At 37.6% G+C, this 24,522-nt stretch overlaps 1 protein-coding gene across 2 annotated transcripts in view; it reads left to right on the top strand.

Moving 5' to 3' along the window:
• The window catches only part of ZNF292 (zinc finger protein 292), a 95,671-nt gene that overhangs the window by 31,217 nt on the left and 39,932 nt on the right, over positions 1 to 24,522 (top strand). Inside the window, exons 3-5 of one of the 2 annotated variants that reach the window (XM_027551445.1) lie at positions 21,423 to 21,577; positions 21,771 to 21,849; positions 24,104 to 24,239. In XM_027551445.1, coding sequence (XP_027407246.1) covers positions 21,423 to 21,577; positions 21,771 to 21,849; positions 24,104 to 24,239 — 370 coding nt within the window. Of the gene's footprint in view, positions 1 to 21,422; positions 21,578 to 21,770; positions 21,850 to 24,103; positions 24,240 to 24,522 lie in introns of those variants that run through there. The other variant, XM_027551446.1, reaches the window with a different exon arrangement.

Genomic DNA, 24,522 nt, shown 5'->3' with positions numbered 1-24,522 from the left:
ATGTACCATTTTATATTCTTCCCAGCACAGCATGAGGGTTCTAGTATCTCTAGATTCTCACCAAAACTAGGTATTGTCTGTCTTTAATTACAGCTATTCTAGTGGATTTGTGGCTTCCCTGGAGGCTCAGACAGCAAAGCATCTGTCTACAATGCGGGAGACCCTGGTTCAATCCCTGGGTCAGGAAGATCTCCTGGAGAAGGAAATGGCAACCCACTCCAGTGTTCTTGCCTGGAGAATCCCAGGGACGGCGGAGCCTGGTAGGCTGCCGTCTGTGGGGTCGCACAGAGTCGGACATGACTGAAACGACTCAGCAGCAGCAGCAGTGACTAATGATATTAAACATCATTTCATGTGCTTCTTAAGTCATTTGTTAATCTTTGGTGGACTGTCCATGTAAAACTTTTGCCCATTTATTTTAGGAGGGGGTGGTCATTTTTCTTTTTATTATAGAGTTGTAATAGTTCTTTATGTATTCTGGATACAAGTCCTGTATCAGGTACATTATTTGCAAAAATTTTCTCCCAGCCTAAGCCTTGTCTTTTCATTTTCTTTTTTTTAATAAATGCTTTCAATTTTTTCCAGGTCTCTTGAGGTGCAATTAATAAATAAAATTGTATTTATTTAGGGTGTGTATGATGATGATTTGATATACATACACATTATGAGATTATTACAATCAAATTAGCCTAACCATCACCTCACATAATTATCATATTTATGTATGTGTATGTATGTGTGTGTGTGGTGAGAACACTGGGATTTACTGTCATAGCAAATTTGAAATTAATTCTGGTCACTGTACTGTACATTAGATTCCTAAAGCCTATTTACCTTATAACTGAATGGTTGTACCCTTGGGCCAGCATTTCTACATTCCTCCCACACCCCAATCTCTGGCAGTCACCATTCTACTCTTTGCTTCTATGATTTTGACTTAATTTTTTTTTTTGAATTCTGTGTATGAGTGAGATCATATAGTATCTCGTTTTCTGTCTGGCTTATTTCACTTAGCATAACGTCCTCTAGGTTCATCCAAGATGTAGCAAATAACAGGTTTTTTTTTCTTTTTTTGTGACTGAATTTGTGTATATATAACATTTTCATTGTTTGTCAGTAGACTCAGCTGTTTCCATATTTTGGCAGTTGTGAAAATGCCACATGAACATGGGGTTCCACATATCTTTTCAAAATACTAATTTAGTTTCTTTGGGTATATATTCAAGAAGTAGAATTGCTGGATCATACAGTAGTTCCATTTTTAATTTTTTGAGGATCCTCCATACTGTTTTCCATAATGGTTGTACACTTTACACTCCCACCAATGTTCACAAGGGTTCCCTTTCCTCCACATCTTCTCCAGGACTAATTTGTTCTTTTTGATGACAGATACCCTAAGAGATCTGAGTTGATACCTTGTCATGGTTTTGATTTGCATTTCCCTGATGATTAGCAAAAGTAGATAAGGAGGACCACATCGAACTAAAAGGCTTCTGTACAGCAAAGGAGGTTTTTTCCTATGTTTTATTCTAGAAGATCTACAGTCTCCAATCTTCCTTACTTTTACCTCTGCAGTCTATTTTGAGTTAATTTTTATGAGTGGTTTAAGATAGAGGTTTAGTTTTGAAGAATTGATCACTTTTTAAGGTGGGCTTTCTGCTGTAATATTTCATGTTCTGAAGTAGGTGTATTAGTTCATTTGAGATGCTATAACCTAATTAACATAAATTTGGATGGCTTAAAAGCAATAGAAGTTCATTTCTCACAGGTCTGGGGATTGGGGAGTCCAATATCAAGGCATGAACAGAATCTGGTCTGGTGACAGCCCACTTTCTAGTTCATAGACAACACCTTTTCACTTTGTCCCACATAATAGAAGAGGCACGGGAGCTTTCTAGGACCTCTTCTATAACAGCACTGCTGCTGCTGCTGCTAAGTCGCTTCAGTTGTGTCCAACTCTGTGCAGCCCCATAGACAGCAGCCCACCAGGCTCCCCCATCCCTGGGGTTCTCCAGGCAAGAACACTGCAGTGGGGTGCCATTTCCCTCTCGAACGCATGAAAGTGAAAAGTGAGAATGAAGTCGCTCAGCCGTGTCCGACTCTTGGTGACCCCATGGACTGCAGCCTACCAGGCTCCTCCATCCATGGGATTTTCCAGGCAAGAGTACTGGAGTGGGGTGCCATTGCCTTCTCCATAACAGCACTAACCAGATGTATTTTGTGTTCTTAGAATATAATTCTAAAAATGAGAAATTCTGTGGAGACGAAACTGCAGTCGCAGTTGTCATTTTTAGGGTAAAGTTCCTGTATGCAGAAAGAGTTATACAGTGTTGTAAGAGTTAATTGGATAGAATCTAAAAACACTTCCTTTCTAGGTTATGTTCTAGACATTGTTACTTTTTAATCTCTGTTACATCAAGTTTCTTAGGAAATTAAAGAGTCAATAATGGGCATTTTGGTTGAGCTGGTAAAGAGTCCACCTGCAGTGCGGGAGACCTGGGTTCAATCCCTGGTTTGGGAAGATCCCCTGGAGAAGGGAAAGGCTACCCACTCCAGTATTCTGGCCTGGAGAATTCCAAGGACTATATAGTCCATGGGGTTGCAAAGAGTCGAACATGTCTGGGCCACTTTCATGGGCACTGTGAACAGGTTAGTGTCAAACATGTATATATTAGTCTAAAATTGAGACCTTCTACACCAAGGAACTCATTTGACTGCTTTTGTAAACCTTGCTTATGTTATTTGTTCATTTGCTAAGTCTTGTGTCCAACTCTGCAACACCGTGAACTGTAGCAAGGCAGGCTTCTCTGTCCTCTGCCATCTCCGAGTTTGCTCCAATTCATGTCCATTGAGTTGGTGATGCTATCTAATCATCTCATCGTCTGCCAGCCCCTTCTTTTGCCTTCAGTCATTCCCAGCATCAGGGTCTTTTCCAGTGAGTCACCTCTTCACATCAGGTGGCTGAAGTATTGGAGCTTCAGCTTTGGCATCATTCCTTTCAATGAATATTCAGGATTGATTTCCTTTAGGATTGACTGGTTTGATCTCTTGCAGTCCAAGGGACTCTCAAGAGTCTTCTCCAGCCCCATGATTCAAAAGCATCAATTCTTATCAACCTTCATTATGGTCCATCTCTCACATCCATGCATGACTACTGGAAAAACCATAGCTTTCACTGTATGGATCTTTATTGGCAAAGTGATGTCTCTGCTTTTTGATCTGCTGTCTAGGTTTGTCATAGCTTTCCTTCCAAGGAGCCACGTGTCTTTTAATTTCATGGCTGCTCTCACTGTCCACAGTGATTTTGGAGCCCAAGAAAATAAAGTCTGTCATTGCTTCCACTTTTTCCTCTTCTGTTTGCCATGAAGTGATGGGACCAGATGCTGTGGTCTTTGGTTTTTGGATGTTGCGTTTCAATTCAGCTTTTACATGCTCCTCTTTGACCTTCATCAAGAGGCTCTTTCGTTCCTCTTTGCTTTTTGTCATTAGAGTGGTATCATCTGTGTGTCTCTGGTTGTTCAGTCCCTCAGTCGTGTGCAACCCTGTGACCCCATGGACTGAAGCATGCCAGGCTTCCCTGTCATTCACCACTTCCCAGAGCTTGCTCAAACTCATATTGGTTGAGTCAGTAATGCCATCCAACCATCTCGTCCTATGTCATCCCCTTCTCCTTCTGCTTTCAGTCTTTCTGAGCATCAGGATCTTTTCCAGTGAGTTGGCTCTTCCCATCAGGTGGCCAAAGTATTTGGAGTTTCAGCTTCAGCATCAGTCCTTGCAGTGAAAGTCCTTGGAATCCTTCAGGATGGACTGGTTTGATCTCCTTGCAGTCCAAGGGACTCTGAAGAGTCTTCCCCAACACCACAATTCAAAAGCATCAATTTTTTGGTGCTCAGCTTTCTTTATGATCCAACTCTCACATCCATACATGACTACTGGAGAAACCATAGCTTTGACTGGATGGATCTCTGTTGGCAAAGTGATGTCTCTGCATTTTGATAATGCTGTCTAGGTTGGTCATAGCTTTTCTTCCAAGGAGCATCTTTTAATTTTGTGGTTGCAGTCACCATCTGCAGTGATTTTGGAGCCCAAAAATCTAAACCTGCGTATCTGAGGTTGTATTTCTCCCGGCAATCTTAATTCCAGCATGTAATTCATCCAGCCTGGCATTTTGTATGATGTACTCTGCATGTAAGTTAAATAAGCAGAGTGACAATATACAGGCTTGTCATACTCCTTTCCCACTTTTGAAGCAGTGATTTGTTCCATGTCTGGTTCTAACTGTTGATTCTTGACCTGCGTGCTGGTTTCTCAGGAGACAGGTAAGGTGGTCTGGTATTCCCATCTCTTTGATTTTCCACAGTTTGTGTGATCCACACAGTCAATTTAGTGTAGTCAGTGAAGCAGGAGTAGATGTTTTTCTAGAATTCTCTTGCTTTTTCTGTGTTCTGGCAAATGTTGGCAATTTGATCACTGCCTCTTCAAAACCCAGCTTGTACATCTGGAAGTTATCTGTTCACATATTTCTAAAGCCTTGCTTGAAGGATTTTGAGCATTATCTTGCCAGCATGTGAAGTGAGTGCATTTGTATGGTAGTTTGAACATTCTCTGACATTGCCTTTCTTTAGGATTGGGAAGATATATTGGGTTGGCTAAAAAGTTCATTTGAGTTTTCCATAAGATGGTATGGTAAAACCAAACTTTTTGGCCAAGCCAGTACTATTAGAACTAGAGGAATTAATGGGCCATACCATGGCAAGGAAGGGAATAGGAAATTTTGGGGTTGTGATGTTCATGCCACCAAAATGCTGCAAGGAATTAGGCCTTGGATTCTTGGAAATTCTGGAAAGTGAGTGTTTATAGCATCCATATTAGAAATTATTTAGGATTTAAAGCTGTCAGACACTCAGGTTCTGAATGGTCACTTCACATCCTAGAATGAGCGTATGGGCGTGTGAATTATGTCAAGTTCATAATTGATTTTCTTTGAAAATGCAGAAGTGCTACTAAAATAGCTACAAGAGTGGGCCATTGGTCAAGGACAGTAGACTGTGGTATTGGGAAACAAGTGTCTGCACCAGAATAATATGGAAGTAAGATTATGAAATAATTTGGAATTTCATCACAAGTAAGAGTGACTTAACCTCAGATATGCAGATGACATCACCCTTATGGCAGAAAGTGAAGAGGAACTAAAAAGCCTCTTGATGAAAGTGAAAGAGGAGAGTGAAAAAATTGGCTTAAAACTCAATATTCAGAAAACGAAGATCATGGCATCTGGTCCCATCACTTCATGGGAAATAGATGGGGAAACAGTGGAAACAGTGTCAGACTTTATTTTTTGGGGCTCCAAAATCACTGCAGATGGTGACTGAAGCCATGAAGTTAAAAGACGCTTACTCCTTGGAATTTTGAAAAGTTATGACCAACCTAGATAGCATATTGAAAAGCAGAGACATTACTTTGCCAACAAAGGTTCGTCTAGTCAAGGCTATGGTTTTTCCTGTGGTCATGTATGGATGAGAGAGTTGGACTGTGAAGAAAGCTGAGCGCCGAAGAATTGATGCTTTTGAACTGTGGTGTTGGAGAAGACTCTTGAGAGTCCCTTGGACTGCAAAGAGATCCAACCAGTCTATTCTAAAGGAGATCAGCCCTGGGTGTTCTTTGGAAGGAATGATGCTAAAGATGGAACTCCAATACTTTGGCCACCTCATGCAAAGAGTTGATTCATTGGAAAAGACTCTGATGCTGGGAGGGATTGGGGGCAGGAGGAGAAGGGGACGACAGAGGATGAGATGGCTGGATGGCATCACCGACTCGATGGACGTGAGTGAACTCCGGGAGTTGGTGATGGACAGGGAGGCCTGGCATGCTGCAATTCACGGGGTTGCAAAGAGTCAGACACGACTGAGCGACTGAACTGAACTGAAGAGTGACTGATTCAGTTCTCACTGTTTAGGAGAAAGATGATACAAAAATAGCACCAGCATTAAGGGACAAACTCTAGCCTGAGATGCTGAGGAAGACTCGGGAGTTGCCAAGGATGCAGATAAGTGTCAGTCGATTTTTTGAAGTTAGACTTCTGACTAGTTTGGTAGTTGGGAATAACTTCCTTTACCAGTTCTATTCAGAGGAACTTTTTATTATGGATATGTTAATATGTATTCCTGGGAATATGGGTTTCAAATACTTCTTGCCAGTTGTAGCATTTCATTTTATGTGGGGTTTTGGTGACCAAATACTAAGTTCTAGTGGAACTATAGCTGTCAGCATCTTCCTTTATGGTTGTGTGTTTTGTGTCTTGTGTAAGAAATCCTTCATTGTCCTTTGAAATACTCTCAAGATCTTGAGATCTTCTCCTGTATTCTTAAAGTATTGCTTTTCACATTTAGATTTTTTGATATTTAATCCATTTGGAATATAATTCTGTTATATACTGGGAATTGTAATTTTTTTCTCCTGAGGAGATGGTTGTTTCAGCATTATCTATGGAACGCTCTGTATATTTCTCACTGATAAAACTAATGGCACATCTGTTATATACCCAAATTTCCATATACACTTAACTCTGTTAAAGCCCTCTAGTTCTCCTTTGTCATCTGTACCTGTACAGATATCATGCAGTCTCAATTTCCATCTCTTTAAGATGTCTTTCTATCTGATTAGGGGATATAATCCCACCTGGCTCTTTCAAAATTGGTTTGGCAGCCTACCAGGCTCCTCCATCCATGGGATTTTCCAGGCAGGAGTACTGAATTGGGTTGCCATTGCCTTCTGTGATTGATGAGGGCAGGCCCTAACTTAATCAAGTGACCAACATAAACATCATCCATAATGGGACAAATTGAAATCATGTGTTGCTTGATAGGATCCAGTGGGCAGAAATCATCATGCTTCTGTGATATTTCTGCCAAAATTCATGGGTAAAATTATGAGAAAACACCAAATCCAATTTGACAGCTTTTCTACAAGAATAACTGGCATCTAATCTTTGATAGTGTAAGAGTCCTAAATGAGTCTTTAAGGTTCCACTTAGGACTTAGAGATTGAAGGGACCATGCCAACTAAATGCAGAACATGGTTCTGAACTATATCCTTTCCCGTCCAAGATGACATTGGAATAAATGGCAGACTTGAGTGGTGTCTGAGAGTTAAATGGTAGTAGTGTACTATTTATTCCTGATTCTCATGGTCTTACTCTGATCATGTAGGAAATACACATTAAATACTTGAAAGCCATGGAGCACCAGGTTGGCAACTTACTCCCAAATAGTTCTGGAAAAAAACTTTCTTTGTACTGTGTTTTCAGTTTTCTATAACTTTGTGATTGTTTCAGTTTGTTTGTTTGTTGTTTTAATTTTGAGAGTTTATTGCAGGATTTGGTTGGGTAATATTTGGGATTTTAAAATCTGTTTACTAAGTGAGATTGGTCTGTGATTTTCCTTTCTCATATTATGTTTATTCGGTTTGTAGCCTTTTGGGGGAACTTTTATTCCCTCCCTTTATCCCTTCCTTTCTTCCAAAGGTTTCTTTAATAGACAGTCTGTTTCCTAAAGGATCACTTCCTGGATTTTCCTATAGAAAACCAACTTGATTCTTTTTTAAAAAATGGATTCAGTTTCTTTAGAGAGTAAAGAAACTTTATTATTGAGATAGTTTTAGTAACTTTTTCTAAAACACTTTCCATTTCATTCATATCTTTAAGCTGTTTCATTAAAAAACAAATAGTTAAAAAGATTTTTAAAGCTGTTTCAAATAAGGAATAACAGTGTATTAAGATTAAAAAAAAAAAATTTGTATTTTGTAGTTTTGGTCCCTTTCTCATTCCTAAGTCTATTTGTACCTTCTCTTTTTTCTTGATTACTTTTGCCTGAGGATTTTTTTTTTTTTTTAAGTCTTTTCAGATGACCAGTGTTTGGTTTTGTTGATCCTGTCTGTTGCATTTTTATTTTCTATTTCTTATACGTCTGCTCTTATTTTTTATTACTTTTAAATTTTTATGCTTTCTTTGTATTTTTCTCTTTGTCTAATTAACTACTTAGTTGTTTTGACAAAATTCTGTGTAATAACCACAAAACCCTAGTGACATCTGATGGTATATATTGCTCATTTATCTGAAGTCAGGACAGGGTTGGCAAGGCAATATGCTGGCCTTGGCTGAAGTCGTCATACACAGGTTTAAGGTTGACTGGATGTCAACTGATAGAGGGTGGTCTCAAGAGATAGAGGGTGGTTGCTCCCTGGAGCAACAGGGATGACATGTTCTCATCTTCCTGGAACAGCAGGCTAATTTGGACACACCTCCTTTTGATGGTAGAAGCATACAAAGGAGGAAGATTCTTAAACTCAGAGATAACCTACTATCACTTCTGCCACACACTGTTAAAACAAGTCACGTGAGGTAGGAAAATATTCTCTGCCATTCTGAGAGAAGTATCCCAAAGTCATGTGAAAAAGTGTGGATATAAAGAGTGAGGAATTCAGTCTGCCACTTGCCATCCCCAGTATTTTGCTTTTCCAAGCTTTTTATTATAGAAGAAGTACAAGGATAGTACACTGAATGCCCAGTGTTAGCATTTTGCTATATGTATTTTGTCTCATGCTTTAATTCTCTTTTTTTCCCTTGAATTCTTTAGAGTTAGGCATCATGACATTGCTCCCTTGTGTTTCTCTCTTAAGTCCAAAAAATGCAGTCATCACACTCAGGAAATTTAATACTGACACAATAATAATAATATTGTCTGATTACAATATGTCTTCAGATTTCTCTGTCTTAATATTCTCTGACTTTTCATTTGGTCTTTTTCTATTGCAGCCAGTTTAGCTTTATCGCAACGTAAGTATTACTGCCAATCACTTTGCTGTGCAAAATTGCACAACAAAAATCACAAGGCTTATGGGGGAAATGGGGTTAAAGGTACAACACTCAAAACTTCATCAGTGTCACCCATGGAGTCTTGTAAGAACTGCAGTACAATTTTATATCTAGTGGTTAAGACGTACATAACTAAGATAAACGTGGTGCTTTACCTTGAAAAAGACCTATACTTTGTAGGAGTGGTGTCAGAAGAGTTGCAGTTTGTTGGTGAGGTAGTGGGAAGAGAATTCTCTGAAATTGGACAGAAAGTTGAAACCATGTGTGGATAGATATGGCTCATCACACACCTGGTGAACTGACATAGCTGGTACATATTTGAGTTGTATGCATTTTCTGTTTTCCTACACAGCTTAGTTCAGCCGGGTGTAGTTTTCTAGTTTCACCTAATGTTTCTCACTAAAAAAGTTACACATAGGCAAATAGAAGATTAATGTTTTGCTCATACTGTGTTGGAACAAATTTGCATGTTTTTTTTTAAGCTGTAGCATAAATTAAAGTACAAACATACGCATCTATAAATTTCCCTCTTAAGATTGCTTTAGCTGCATCCTGCAGATTTTTAAATATTTTGGCTATAATTTAAATCTGAGTATTCTCTGATTTCTATTATGATTTCTTCAACCCATGATTTAGAAATACACACGAGGGAGGGATAGATTTGGAATTCGGGGTTAACATGTACACACTCCTATATTTAAAATAGATAACCAACAAGGACCTAGCACAAAGAACTCTTCTCAATATTCTGTAATAACCTAAATGGGAAAAGAATTTGAAAAAAGAGTAGATAACATGTATAACTGAATCACTTCACTGTACACCTGAAACCTAACACAGCTTTGTTACTCACCTGTACTCCAATATAAAATAAAAATTCTTTTAAAAAAAGAAATGCTCTTAAAAATTTTCAAATTTGTAGTTTTCTTTGTAGGTGTATCTTGTTAATATTTTCTAACTATTGCCTTGTGTTCAAAGAATGTGAAATGTATAATATTCTTAGTTATTTTTGTGACTGTGGCATAGTGTGGAGTCAGTTTTTGTAAATGCTTTGCATTTTTAAAGATGTGCATTCTCTAATTGCTGAGTAAAGGTTAATATATTTAAATTACCTTATTTTCTTAGCTGAATATTCTATGTTTATCTCACTGATGCAATCCAGACTCTCCCTCAGTTGTATAAATCTCCTCTCAGCTTATTCAGGCACGTTAGGTAGTCTGTTAAGTTCATCTTGAGGAAATTGGTCCTAGAGTCATCTGATATGTGATAGTTGTTTTTCAGGCCCATTGTCTTCTTAGGATGTTTCTCCTTTACCTCTCTCCTGTTTCCCTTTTTCCTAGATATCATTTTCATTCCTTCCTTGGTTTATCTCCCCTCATTTTGATGAAATTCTCTCTTCAGTAGCATTGTAAAAAAAAATATGCCGACAAGTTGAACTTTTTGAGAGCTTGCATGTCTGAAAATGACTTTTCTGTCTTAATACCTGTGGTAGTTGGACAGAAATGATTCCCCTTCAGTTTTTAATGGAGTACCTCATTTTCCTTTGGCTCCAGTGTTGCTATTGAGAATTCTGTTCTGCCCCAGTCTTGTCTGAAGCTTGTTTTGATCTTCTCTGTCCTTGAGTGCCAGGATTTTATGAAGTAGTGCTTTGATACAGGTCTAATTTAAGTGATTGTGCTGCACACTCAGTGGGTCTTTCAGTTCTTAGAATTTGTGTCCTTAGATTCTAGGAAATTAACTCGAATTAGTTCTTTGATTTCTTCCCCTCCGTTTTTCTGTTCTAATTTCTGGAATTCCTGTTGTTGATTTTGAGATCTCTAGCGCTCTTCTCCAGATCTCTTTTCTTTATTATGTCTTTTAATTTGGGGGTAAATTTCCTGAATTTACCTTCCAACTCTTTGATTGAGGTTTTCATTTCTGCTATTACATTTTTAATTTAAATCTTTTTTCTATAAATATTCCTTTATGATACGGTATTTTTATTCATAGGTCTAATACATTCTCTGACCCCTAAATAGTAATGATAGTTTCTTGAAATTTTGTCTTCTTGTATACTCCAAGTTTCCTTTTAAACTAATATGTTTTAACCTCTTGAGTGCTCCTTGGTTACCATTCTTTAAAGGGGTGTGTGTGTGCATGAGTGCTCAGTCATGTTCAACTCTGCAACACCATGGACTGTAGCCCACTAGGCTCCTCTGTCCGTGGGATTTTCTAGGCTGGAATACTGGAGTGGGTTGCCATATCCTTCGCCAGGAATCTTCCTGACCAGAGAAAACTGCATTGGCAGGTGAATTCTTTCCACTGAGTCACCTGGGAAGCCCCATTTAAAGATATACTACCAATAAACCGACTGAGAACTCCAAGCTCATGAGTGGGATTTGTTGTGACTTTCACCATAAGGGGATTCAGCTGTTGTCTTTTAATGGTGGAAGACTTTGTTTCAGAATCTTTGGGTCTTTTCTCTTGAATTTCCTGAGAATGACTCAGCTAAGGAGATTTTGGCAATTTTGAGGAGAAAGGAACTCAAGAAGGGAAGTTGTCTCTATAGTCCATATTTGAAAAACTCAGCAGGGGCCACAGGACTGGAAAAGGTCAGTTTTCATTCCGATTCCAAAGAATAGCAATGCCAAAGAATGCTTAAACTACCACACAATTGCACTCATCTCACACGCTAGTAAAGTAGTGCTCAAAATTCTCCAAGCCAGGCTTCAACAGTACGTGAACCGTGAACTTCCACATCTTCAAGCTGGATTTAGAAAAAGCAAAGGAACCAGAGATCAAATTGCCAGCATCCATTAGATTATTGAAAAAGCAAAAGAGTTGCAGAAAAACATCTATTTCTGCTTTATTGACTATGCCAAAGCCTTTGACTGTGTGGATCACAATAAACTGTGGAAAATTCTGAAAGAAATGGGGATAGCAGACCACCTGATCTGCCTCTTGAGAAACCTGTATGCAGGTCGGGAAGCAACAGTTAGAACTGGACATGGAACAACAGACTGGTTCCAAATAGGAAAAGGAGTGCGTCAAGGCTGTATATTGTCACCCTGCTTATTTAACTTCTATGCAGAGTACATCATGAGAAATGCTGGGCTGGAAGAAGCACAAGCTGAAATCAAGATTGCCGGGAGAAATATCAATAACCTCAGATATGCAAATGACACCACCCTTGAAAGTGAAGAAGAACTAAAGAGCCTCTTGATGAAAGTGAAAGTGGAGAGTGAAAAAGTTGGCTTAAAACTCAACATTCAGAAAACAAAAACTATGGCATCTGGTCCCATCACTTCATGGCACATAGATGGGGAAACAGTGGAAACAGTGACAGACTATTTTTTGAGGCTCTAAAATCACTGCAGATGGTGACTGCAGCCATGAAATTAAAGGATGCTTGCTCCTTGGAAGAAAAGTTATGCCCAACCTAGACAGTATATTAAAAAGCAGAGACATCACTTTGCCAACAAAGGTCCATCTAGTCAAAGCTGTGGTTTTTCCGGTAGTCATGTATGGATGTGAGTTGGACTATAGAGAAAGCTGAGTGCTGAAGAATCGATGCTTTTGAACTGTGGTGTTGGAGAAGACTCTTGAGAGTCCCTTGGACTGCAAGGAGATCCAACCAGTCCATCCTAAAGGAAATCAGTCCTGAATATTCATTGGAAGGACTGATGCTGAAACTGAAACTCCAAATAACTTTGGCCACCTCATGCGAAGAACTAACTCATTTGAAAAGACGCTGATTCTTGTAAAGATTGAAGGTGGGATAGAAGAGGATGACAGAGGATGAGATGGTTGGATGGCATCACCAGTTCGATGGACATGAGTTTGAGCAAGGTCAGGGAGTTGGTGATGGACAGGGAGGCCTGGCGTGCTGCAGTCCATGGGGTTGCAAAGAGTCGGACACAACTGAAGGACTGAGCTATTGAACTGAACTGAATGCTCCCCTCATCTCATGCAGATATCTTTTTTCCCCTCTACTTCTCCCCAGAATAAACTACTGGGGATTGTGGTGGTGCCCAGCTTGGGTCACCTAACTACAGAGAGGGATGCAGAAATCAGAGGGGCCACCTGCCTACACAGTCCTGTCATTCTCGGTCTCACCTTTGCCTCATTGCCAGAGGCACCAAATGCTCTGGTTCTTGAGCCCTTTGGTGATTGCGAAGAATTAGGTCTTTACCTAAACCCTACTTAGGAGTCATTTTTCTCAGAGTGCTAATCTTACATATGCTTTCCAGTGTTTAAAATTTTGTTTATCTTTCCCCTACTTCTGTTTTCTTAGTCCTTGTAAGTTTATGTCACTTAAATCACTCTTGGTTTAGTGAGGTTTGAAGGGAGCAAAGTACAAATTCTATGTGTCTAGATCCACCGTTTTCACACAGAACCTTAAAGTAACATTTAGCAAGTTTGAAATTCTGAAAGAGTATCACCCACACTCATGCTCAGTGGGTACAAAAAATTGAAAACCCTGTTATTTCTTTCACTTCTGTCCAGTGGAGTTTTCTGGAGGTTACATGATATGTGATATTGCAGCAGATTAAATGCAGAGATAGATACGAGAATCCTCTTTTCTATTAAGTCAAACATTGAAGAGATTTGAAAAATGTAAAAAAGGCCACTCTTCTAATTTTTTGAAAAAATTTTTTCATTAAAAATACCGTGTTGATAGTAATACAGGATGAGTTTCTTGTTATTTAAAATCCACTTGTAAGTATATAATTAAACATCTCAGTTTTCATTTGTAATTCTCACGTGGTGAAAAGCAGTAGTTACAGCCTTCATAAACACTTTGGATTTCTCAGTAATTTTTAAGAAAGTAAAGGGTTATGAGGTCAAAATTTTGAAAACATGTGCTCTAGAGAATCATAGATGTAAACTGAAATTGGACCATGTTTTTAACAATATAGACATATCCAACACTCCAGTTTTATCTTTACCTAGCACAATAGTGTAATTTAATCCTCATGCTTATTAGATTGAACACTCCTGTGGATTTGTTCTTCTTTTGTTTTTTTCTCCTAATAATCATGAGAGGAACTAAATGAAGCTTCTGGAAGTTACAATCTATACTGTCGTTATCTCTATAGATATTCCAGTCTCTTCTGATTTAGATAATAATAAATCAGCTTGGCCAGAATATTAAATGTCTATTTTTGTTCCCTAGGGAACAAAATTGGTTCTCAGGGAGTAAAAAGAATTTTAGATATTATAATAGTTTGTGGTCCATAAACAGTTATATAGTACATTTGTGGTCTTACAGTTTCATTGGGGGTGGGGGCGAGTTAGGGAAAAAAGTTAAGTCTCCATAGGAGCAGATGAGAGTGAAAAAGAGGTTGAGAAACACTGTTTTAGAGATCCTGCTGGAATATGACCCTTTAACCTTTCTTTTGCTTGTATTTCTTTCTCAGATCCCAGGCTTGCTGCCTAATACACACTATAGAATTGGGGTGATGACAATAGTTAACTTGTGGGAATCCAATAGGTCCCTTCAAGAGGGAGACGCTAGGTGAGGATTCCAGCAACCAGAGAACTAGTGCCTCAGCTTCAACCACTTGTTGCAGGGCTGGACTATGAACCCAAGGATTCCAAATTTTCCAAATTAAAAAAAGTTAGAAATCCAAATTCTCTGTAAACTTATGATTTCTAAATGTTAGAAACTAAACTAATTTGTAAACAATATGCCCATCAGTCAAAACCTCTGTGAATCACCAGTTTAGGGACTCCCTCCCACCCCCACTAGTATAGTCTCTTTTGGCATGATGGAATGTGTCTCCCTAAGTATGATTCCTTTATTTATTGCATTCTAAACTCAGAGCCATTTTGTTGCTGCTTTGGTAACTTCAGTGATAGATCCTCCTGTCCCAGGAGGCCAACCTGCTCAATTTTTGGTTAACTCTGTTGCATGGTCAGTCTGATAGAAAGCAGAGATTTATCTTAAAACTTTAACCTGGTGGTCTTGGTTTATCCTGTGAGACCACAAAGAATAAGACTAAAACTCTGGTTTTGTGCGATAAGTCTTCAGATTTGTTACTTTGGCTGTGAATCGGCGCTTTATTTTTCTAGAAATGTAGAGCTTAGTATTTGAGAATTTGGGCTCTGAAGTCAGACTACTAAGGTTTGAATCTCCTCTCTGTGTCTAGTTCTGTGATCTTATGACTTATTTATTTTATACCTTTGTCCATTTTAATACCAGCATATGACTGTAATTTATCTAATTGGTGGTACGTATTACGTGTCTGGTATATAGTAAATATTCAGTAAATGTTGTTTATTTCCCACATTAAGCATCTGAGCCTTAGTTCCATCAGTCATTCTTCAAGCTGTGCTGTGCTTAGCTGCTCAGTTGTGTCTGACTCTTTGCAACCCTATGGACTGTAGCCACCCAGGCTCCTCTGACCATGGGGATTCTCTAGGGAAGAATACTGGAGTAGATCGCCATGCCCTCCTCCAGGGGATCTTCCCAACCCAGGGATTAAACCCAGGTATCCCACATTTCAGGTGGACTCTGAGCTACCAAGGAAGCCATTCTTCATAGACCACAGGTTTAAATTTGCTTACTAAACTTATAGTTTACTCATTAATGGAAGCAGTCTATGCCTTGTAGGAAGACTTACAGATTTCTTTTCCTATCTCTTCTATACTATTTCCTCCCATATGCCTCTCCAAACCAGTTCCCGATGACTTTTATCTTTGTTCATTTCTGTATGTATATATAAATATAAAAGCACCACACACAGGCACACAGACTTACTCATTCTTGAACACAAGATCATTGGAGGGACAACCAAAGTGTGAAGCTTAGGCTGTCCCCACTTCTAATAGAACCCTGATTTTGCTCACACGTTTTTATTTTAAAATAGGAATCTTGGAGAGTGCCATTTGATTGGTTTAAAAGTCAACTATGGAGTTCCTTTATACTGTGTGATTTTTTTTTTTAACTTTTTATTTTGTATTGGAGTAAAGCAGATTAACCATGTTGTGATAGTTTCAGGTGGACAGCAAAGGGACTCAATCGTACATATACATGTATCCATTTTCTCTCAATGGCTCTGTGATTTTTGGCATAGGCATGTGATGAAATTCTGGTCATTGAGACCTGAGGAAAAATTTACTGATAGAATTGAGCTTGTGGTTTATGGAAAAGGTTTCTCTGTTCCTTAAAAAGATGCACATGAAGTGGTGGTCTCATCTTCTGGCTATTGCTGAGACCTGGGGATTGGGTGGGAGTACCACCTGAGGATGGCAGAGTGAAGGCAGAGATGGGTCCTTGGAGAAATTGTTGAGCTGCTAAACTAGCCAGTCCCGCAACCTGTCCTTCTTCTAAATTTCTTATTATGTGTGAAACTTTTCTTACTGATTCTGCTGCCTTCAGTTGGATTTTCTTACTTTCACCTGAAATATGGCTGGCAAATTGGATAAATAGTCCATAACCTCATAAAGTTAGGAGGAATAATTGAAATAATAAAGTAATCTACAGGTTTACAGTTCTGTGACATTGCCACAAACAGTATGTGAGTGGACAGAATGTTTCATAGAGAGTGAGGCTACCTGGCTTTGCTAATTACTGATTCAGTTAATATTCGAATTGCAGGTCACTCAACTTCATAAAACAAAATTAAGTGATCTTTAAGATCTATTCTGATTATGCGTAAAGATTATTATTCTGGAATTCCTGCCTGAAACGGAAGGTTTTGTATATATTAAGGCAGTAGATATAAATAACCTTTTTATTTGAAGAAAGCGTAATTTATTAGCCAGTCATGTTGGGAATGCTTCCAGTTCCACAGTGGTTCTACTAATTTTAGTGTCTTGGGAAACAAGGGAAGCTCTACTATCAGTACACTAACCAGCTTGAATATCACCTCATAGCTTTGTAAAAATAGATATTTGTTTTTTAAACCAACTTTGAAACTTATTCCCCTGTAAGTCATCAGTATGAGCATGTCGTTAGTTTTCTTTTTCATACCATCTCATCATCTGCTGTGATCCTTTTCTTCTACCCTTTCCCCAGTTATTAATACACTTAGTCCCAGACCACTAAGCAGCCACCTAAGAGCTCTGCTTTTCACGAGACTCTTTCTCTCTCTTTCTTCATCTATAAATGAAGTGAAAATATATAATTTTTAAGGTGCTTTATGGTTCTAACATTCTGTGATTTGTCAGTTATTTTTCTCATCAGTTCAGACCCTGTTATACCTAAAATAACTCATCTTTGGTTATAACTAAAGTTAAGAAATTTTTTACCTCAGGACAGTAGAACTCACTTATGTAAAGGAAAAAAGGTAATGCATTAAATACCCTGTGCAGAGCCAGATATATCAAGAAATGTAGAGCCTGGGCAAAATGTAGATATATATACACACATGTAGATATATATAGTTTTTTTAAGGGTTTTTTTGGAAGGGGATTGATTGGGAGACAAGAAAAGGAAGAAACTTACAACTTCAAAACTTTTGGGAACTCAGTACATTATTTTCTTTTCCAGGAAAAGTTAAAACTATTACAAGATTGATTCATTACTGCAAGAGAACTAATAGGGGAGACCTAAGTGTTTGATCAAACCCATATTAACATTTGCCAGGCATGAAATTCCCTAGACATCTACACTTCTTTTTCCAGAAAAAGGAAAATAATATTTAATGATCTTCAGTAGAGAGACAGGTGCTAGGTGAAGTAAGAATTATACGCATCAGTTCAGTTCAGCCGCTCAGTCGTGTCCGACTCTTTGCAAGCCCATGGACTGCAGCATTCCCAGCCTCCCTGTCCATCACCAACTCCCAGAGTTTACTCAAACTCATGTCCATTGAGTCAGTGATGCCATCCAGTCATCTCATCCTTTGTCATCCCCCTTCTTCTCCCGCCTTCAATCTTTTCCAGCGTCAGGGTCTTTTCCAATGAGTCAGTTCTTCACATCAGGTGGCCAAAGTATTGGAGTTTCAGCCTGTCTTTGATTTCCTTTAGGATGGACTGGTTGGATCTCCTTGCAGTCCAAGGGACTCTCAAGAGTCTTCTCCAACACCACAGTTCAAAAGCGTCAATTCTTCAGCACTCAGCTTTCTCTATAGTCCAACTCTCACATCCATACATGACTACCGGAAAAACCATAGCTTTGACTAGATGGACCTTTGTTGGCAAAGTGATGTCTCTGCTTTTTAATATACTGTCTAGGTTGGGCATAACTTTTCTTCCAAGGAGCAAGCATCCTTTAATTTCATGGCTGCAGTCACCATCTGCAGTGATTTTGGAGCCTCAAAAAATAAAGTCTTGTCACTGTTTCCATTGTTTCCCCATCTGTTTGCCATGAAGTGATGGGACCAGATGCCATGATCTTAGTTTTCTGAATGTTGAGTTTTAAGCCAACTTTTTCACTCTCCTTTTTCACTTTCATCAAGAGGCTCTTTAGTTCTTCACTTTCTGCCATAAGGGTGGTGTCATTTGCATATCTGAGGTTATTGATAATTCTCCCAGCGATCTTGATTCCAGCTTGTGCTTCTTCCAGCCCAGCATTTCTCATGATGTACTCTGCATAGAAGTTAAATAAGCAGGGTGACAATGTACAGCCTTGATGTACTCCTTTTCCTGTTTGGAACCAGTCTGTTGTTCCATGTCCAGTTCTAACTGTTGCTTCCTGATCTGCATACAGGTTTCTCAAGAGGCAGGTCAGGTGGGCTGATATTCCCATTTCTTTAAGAATTTTCCACAGACTCTATTTGTTTACTTCCACTGTATAATCGTAAGGGATTTGATTTAGGTCATCATATCTGAATGGTCTTAGTGGTTTTCCCTATTTTCTTCAATTTAAGTATGAATTTTGCAATAAAGAGTTCATGATCTGAGCCACTGTCAGCTCCCCATCTTGTTTTTACTGACTGTAGAGAGCTTTTCCATTTTTGGCTGCAAAGAATATTATCAGTCTGATTTCAGTATTGACCACCTGGTGATATCCACATGTAGCGTCGTCTCTTGTGTTGTTGGAAGAGAGTGTTTGCTGTGACGCGTGCATTCTCTTGGCACAACTCTGTTAGCCTTTACCCTGCTTTGTTTTGTACTCCCAAAGCCAAATTTGCCTGTTACTCCAGGTATATTTTGACTTCCTACTTCTGCATTCCAGTCCCCTGTAATGAAAAGGACATATTTTTGGGGTGTTAGTTCTAGAAGGTCTTATAGGTCTTCATAGAACTGTTCAACTTCAGCATTACTGGTCAGGGCATAGACTTGAATTACTGCAATATTGAGCATTCTGCATTTCAGACTCTTCTGTTGACTGTGATCGCTACTCCATTTCTTCTAAGGGATTCTTGCCCACAGTAGTAGATACAATGGTCATCTGAGTTCATCTGGAATTCATGCATTCCAGTCCATTTTAGTTCGCCAATTCCTAAAATGTTGATGTTCACTCTTGCCATCTCCTGTTTGACCACTTCCAGTTTGCCTTGATTCATGGACCTACCATTCCAGGTTCCTATGCAATATTGCTCTTTACAGCATCGGACTGTACTTCCATCACCAGTCACATCCACAACTGGGTGTTGTTTTTGCTTTGGCTCCGTCTCTTCGTTCTTTCTAGAGTAATTTCTCCACTGATCTCCAGTAGCATATTGGGCACCTACCGACCTGGGAAATTCATCTTTTCAGTGTCCTGTCCTTTCGCCTTTTCATACTGTTCATGATTGGTGTTAATTTCAAAAAACTTGAAGGTGTGAGTGAAGTCATCCTGCATCATATCATCATATCATAAAATAACCAAAGTGAAGTGTTAAACACTCAGTGTGTTTGACTCTTTGTGACCCTGGAGACTGTAGCCTAGCAGGCTCCTCTGTCCACGAAATTGCCCAGGCAAGAATACTGGAGTGGGTAGCCATTCTCTTCTCCAGGGGATCTTTCTGACCGAGGGATCGAACCCGAGTCTCGTATGTCTCCTGCATAACCAAGGAAAACACTAAAACCAACCATGACAACATTTGCAGATTTAACGTTTTTTAGACACAGAACATCTGCTGAGTTTTATTCCTAGAAGTAGAAGGATAATCACAAGACCATTCCAGAATGCAGATTTTTCCATTCAGTTGGTAGGTTTTGTTTTGATTTTTCCAAGTCCTATTGAGAGAGATTTGTACTGACAACTCTATAAACACGTGGTATTTTTTCCAGTACCACTTCTAAAACGCTCTTAACACCAAATAGATGTCCTACAATTCAATTCAATTAGGTCATACTCCACAGGTAAAGGGCTCAATCCCACAAGACTGCTCTTGTTTCACATGCCAGTTCCAAGGACTAGGCCTTCAGGTAATTTGTACTTCTGTCCAACTTGGAGAGGGTCTGGGTTTAGGAATATATATACTCAGAAAAAGTAACTTGTTACTATGTTGCTCTTCAGTTCACCAGATTACCTTTTCTATTCTTCCTCCTCTCTGATGGCTTACTACTTCTAGTAGTTATAGGGTTGTAGAGAGGACAAGGTAAGAAGTGTTTTCTTTTGAGTGTTTGATAGTAAAATATAATTCTGTCCTTCCTACTTTGCTCCTTGCACAGTTTTAAAAAGCTTCCTCTGTATGCCAGAGGATACAAGCAGGACCTCATGGAGTATTCCTTCAAGATGCCCTCTTTTCTAGGAAATAGCACCTAAATTTGCCATGTGTTGATGAGTCTTAAACCTTGAAGTGTGAGAAGGCCACTAATTGTGGCCATCTTCTATATTATAAAAACATTTAATTAGAGTTCTATTTCATTTAGCATAATTGTAGAACCTTTTAGATAGTTTTTAGTAAGTTAACTATTTTAATAGTTGTAGAACAGATGTGTGTCTAATTACTGCTGCCAGTTTCTTCCATTTCTTCTGTAGGATAAACAGCATTTTGATTTTCCTTGTAATAATTTTGATGAGGTGAAATATTTGAACTCTTTACTTCATTAAGGAATAGTGTTCTTTATTTAAAAAAATAAGCGCTTTATTATAAAAATTTCTTGAACTTATAATCATTCTTTAAGTCTTTAATAATGATTTTATGTATGTTGAACATCTTTAGATTCATTTTTTTAATGGTAAAACTTGTCATAAAACAGTAATTTTTTATGACTGAAAATACTTCATGTCTTTTCTGGCCATAATGTGATTCATTTATTGTTAGATGTTGAGTTTTATGTTCCTTGAATGAAAAATAGAAAACATAAATATTTGAAATTCTTCACTGCATACCTGCTCAAATATAACTTGCCCACACATCTTCTTTTTAAAATAACTTTTAAATCTCTGAAATTTGGGGGTGAAAGATGGCATTTTGACTCAGAAAGATAGAAGAGAATGCTTACACTATTTAAAACCAGACTTCATGAAATGATGCTATTTTTGGATGAATTAACACTATAATTTTCTCCTACAAAGAGCTGCTGGATTATGGCTTTATTACTTTTACTATTTTAATCAGTATAAACTGCTTTTTGTTTTTATAAAATAAAGTTGTTTTTCAAAATTTCCTAGGGAGGAAAGAAAAACAGTTGATTTGTCAATCTGTATTTTGATTTACATTGAATACTTTTTATTATTCCTTCCAAACAGACACTCCTTGAATATGCAGAGAAATGGAAAACTTCAGAAGATCCTTTACCTTTATTGGAGGTATACACAGTGGCTATCCAAAGTTACGTTAAAGCCCGACCTTATCTTACCTCTGAATGTGAAAATGTAGCTTTGGTTCTGGAACGCTTGGCATTGTGAGTAAACTTTTGAGTAAATAAAAAACTTAGATTAAGCTTTTTGTTTTAACTCTGCATCTCAGGTCTTACGATAGTTTAATTTTAAATAGATTTCGTTATGGAGGCTCTACTGATAATATTAGAATTATTTATCTTATTTTACTTTAAATTTTAATAATTATTTGTATCCTTACAACTTCTTGTTTTTTAGAAGCTGTGTTGAGCTTTTACTGTGTCTGCCTGTTGAATTATCTGATAAGCAGTGGGAGCAATTTCAGACACTGGTGCAGGTGAGACTATTTACCTACTAGATTTAACATAGGTATATCTTATGGCGATTTTCTTTATTCTGAATAAATTATTTAGTTAAGATTTAAAAGATTTAAGTGATGACAAACATTAATTGCTGTTCTTATAAACGGTGATGACTTGCACATAGTCAGTACTCAAGATGTTTATTAAATGAATATATACATTTAAGTAGATTGATTGAATATTGCACAGTTCTTTAAGATCACATTAGAACTTTGCCACAGCAGTAAAAGAACACAAAAGAAAATGCCCTCATTTGTGTTTAGAAACAGTTTAATTGCTGAAAATTGTGGTGTGCTTTATAAGAATTGAACATATCTCATTTAATCCTTATGAAAACTTTGTGGGGGTAGGTATATTTTTCCCATTTTAAAGGTGAGGAAACTGAGGCTCAATTCTACAGTATTTATTGGCCCATACTTATACAGCTAATATCAGAGTAGTAATTTGAACCAAGATTCTTTATTCCATAGCCCATACTTTTTCTCCTATATCTGAAAACACATGCTTTATCTCTTTTACTTAGTGCTGTTATTCTACTTATAAAAGTACTACATAGTTTAGCACTTAGTTGTTTTGGAGTATTTCAAGAATATTAAATTTTGTTTAAGCACTAGATTGTGCTGGATATATTATAGCTTCGAGTAAATTTTGATTAATTGGTTAGTTTAAAAGAATGTTCCTGCCAGCTAATCTCAGAAGTATAGTTGTCTCTCTATTCCTCTAGCCAGAGTTCTTAAAATACCTTTTGGCCTTATGTTTTTCCATAGAAGAAATATAAAAGTAGATTAGTCTCAGATTTTAGAAGCATGTGAAATAAACTATAGTTAGGCAGAAAAGTCAACTTTTCTATTTTAATATTAAATATTAAAATCTATGTCGAGTGCAAAATTCTTGAAGATAGGAGTCATGTCTTTATACCATAGGATTTCACATAGTATTTTACACATAGAGATACTTAATAACTGTTGGAAGTGTCTTGTCCTGTTTGTCACATTGCAACTAACTTTTTGATCATGCAGTTTCTACTTCAGCATATCAGTAACTTGTGTCTCAGGTTTTTTCCCCAGCAAGTGGTTATTTTTAGGTAAATGATTGTTTCAGAACTATTTTCATAGTTTGGTACTCACATACACTCTACCACAGAATTAATTAAGTAGATAGTTTATATGCAAATATAATACTGAATTCCTCATACTAATTTTATTGTTTGTCAGCATAAGGTAAACTTTGAAACTTTCCTTTTTGAAACAGTAGCACTACTTGATACTTTTTCATGTGGATTAATGAGAAGGAAATAACTAAATCCCAGTATGGTAGCTCTCAGCAGTTGCTCAAAAAAAAAAAAAATCTTAAGGCACTTGAACTTGTTTTGGTGAGATTTTTATGGTTTTGAGGAATAGATTTTTAATACAAATACAGCATGAGCTTTAAGAGTTTCCATGATACTTTGCTTTCATTTCAGAGCTTCTTTGGGCTTATTTTATACTGGCTTAACTACATTTATTTTATTTTGCTTGTGTTTTAACTAAACATTTCTCTACCCCACTAGAGGATAAGCCCCAGAAACGCAGGGACTAGTTGCTCTCTTCCCTGGTACTTTGCCTACAGAAATTCTCAGTAAACATTTTCTGAATTGAATTAAAATTGTTGGTCTTTTGTGGCCTGAAAAATATGCCAGTTGCACGAACACTTTAAAACAAGTAAGCAAGGTTCAGTGTTAGCTTTAATAGGATATTGCTAAGACTATGTAGTCTTACAGATGTATGAAAAGTCATACATTTAGTTGTTTCCCTAAGTCCATTTTATTGAAATAACGTGTATATAAGTTGTCATTTAGCCTTTGATGTAATTTATCATCTGTTAATGGTAGAAGTTTTTTGGAAAATTTTTTTTACTAACAGAGGATATAAAATGTATAAGGTCTTTCATGGTATGGATATTCTGATAGCTTCCTCGAGAAATAACTTTGCTGTTGGTTTCGATCTTGGGGGAAAAATAATATGAACTTATTTCTAGAAATATATTTTATTTATTTAAAATTTATAATTAGTATAATTCTTATTTTTGAGATTCATCTTAAAAATCAGAAGGATGCAGCACTTTGTAATGTGACATGAAAATTTTAAGTTAAGTCTTATTTTTCAAAAGTTTAGTATTATATTTAAAGGCTGATAAGCTTGCTTTTGAAAATCTGTTGTAATTCTTTGGATGTTTATTTAATATTTATAGGTAGCTCATGAAAAGCTGATGGAGAATGGCAGCTGTGAATTGCATTTTTTAGCTACTCTAGCTCAAGAGACTGGGGTGTGGAAAAACCCGGTACTGTGCACTATTCTTTCCCAGGAACCATTGGATAAGGATAAAGGTAAATTTTCTAGAGAGAAGAGAGAAAGAAAAAAGAATCATTAGACTAGAGAAAATAAGTACTTAAAATTGTTTTGATATAATCCCAGAATATTCCAAGAAGGACCATTTTGTTTAAGTTTTATATGAGGTACTTGAGGCCCTTCACTTTTTTTTTTAATTGGGGGAAGATGTATTTACAGGATTATGTAATCTTAGGGTAACAGAGAAACTCTTTTTTTTCCTCAACATTATTTTATCCGAGGAATTCCCTCTGTAACATCTGACAGGTGGCAATCTAGCTT

The sequence above is a fragment of the Bos indicus x Bos taurus genome, chromosome 9, assembly GCF_003369695.1.
Source record: "Bos indicus x Bos taurus breed Angus x Brahman F1 hybrid chromosome 9, Bos_hybrid_MaternalHap_v2.0, whole genome shotgun sequence".
Taxonomy (NCBI): Eukaryota; Metazoa; Chordata; class Mammalia; order Artiodactyla; family Bovidae; genus Bos; species Bos indicus x Bos taurus.
Note: the sequence above shows the minus strand (reverse complement) of the source record. Positions and strands in the feature narration are given on the sequence as shown.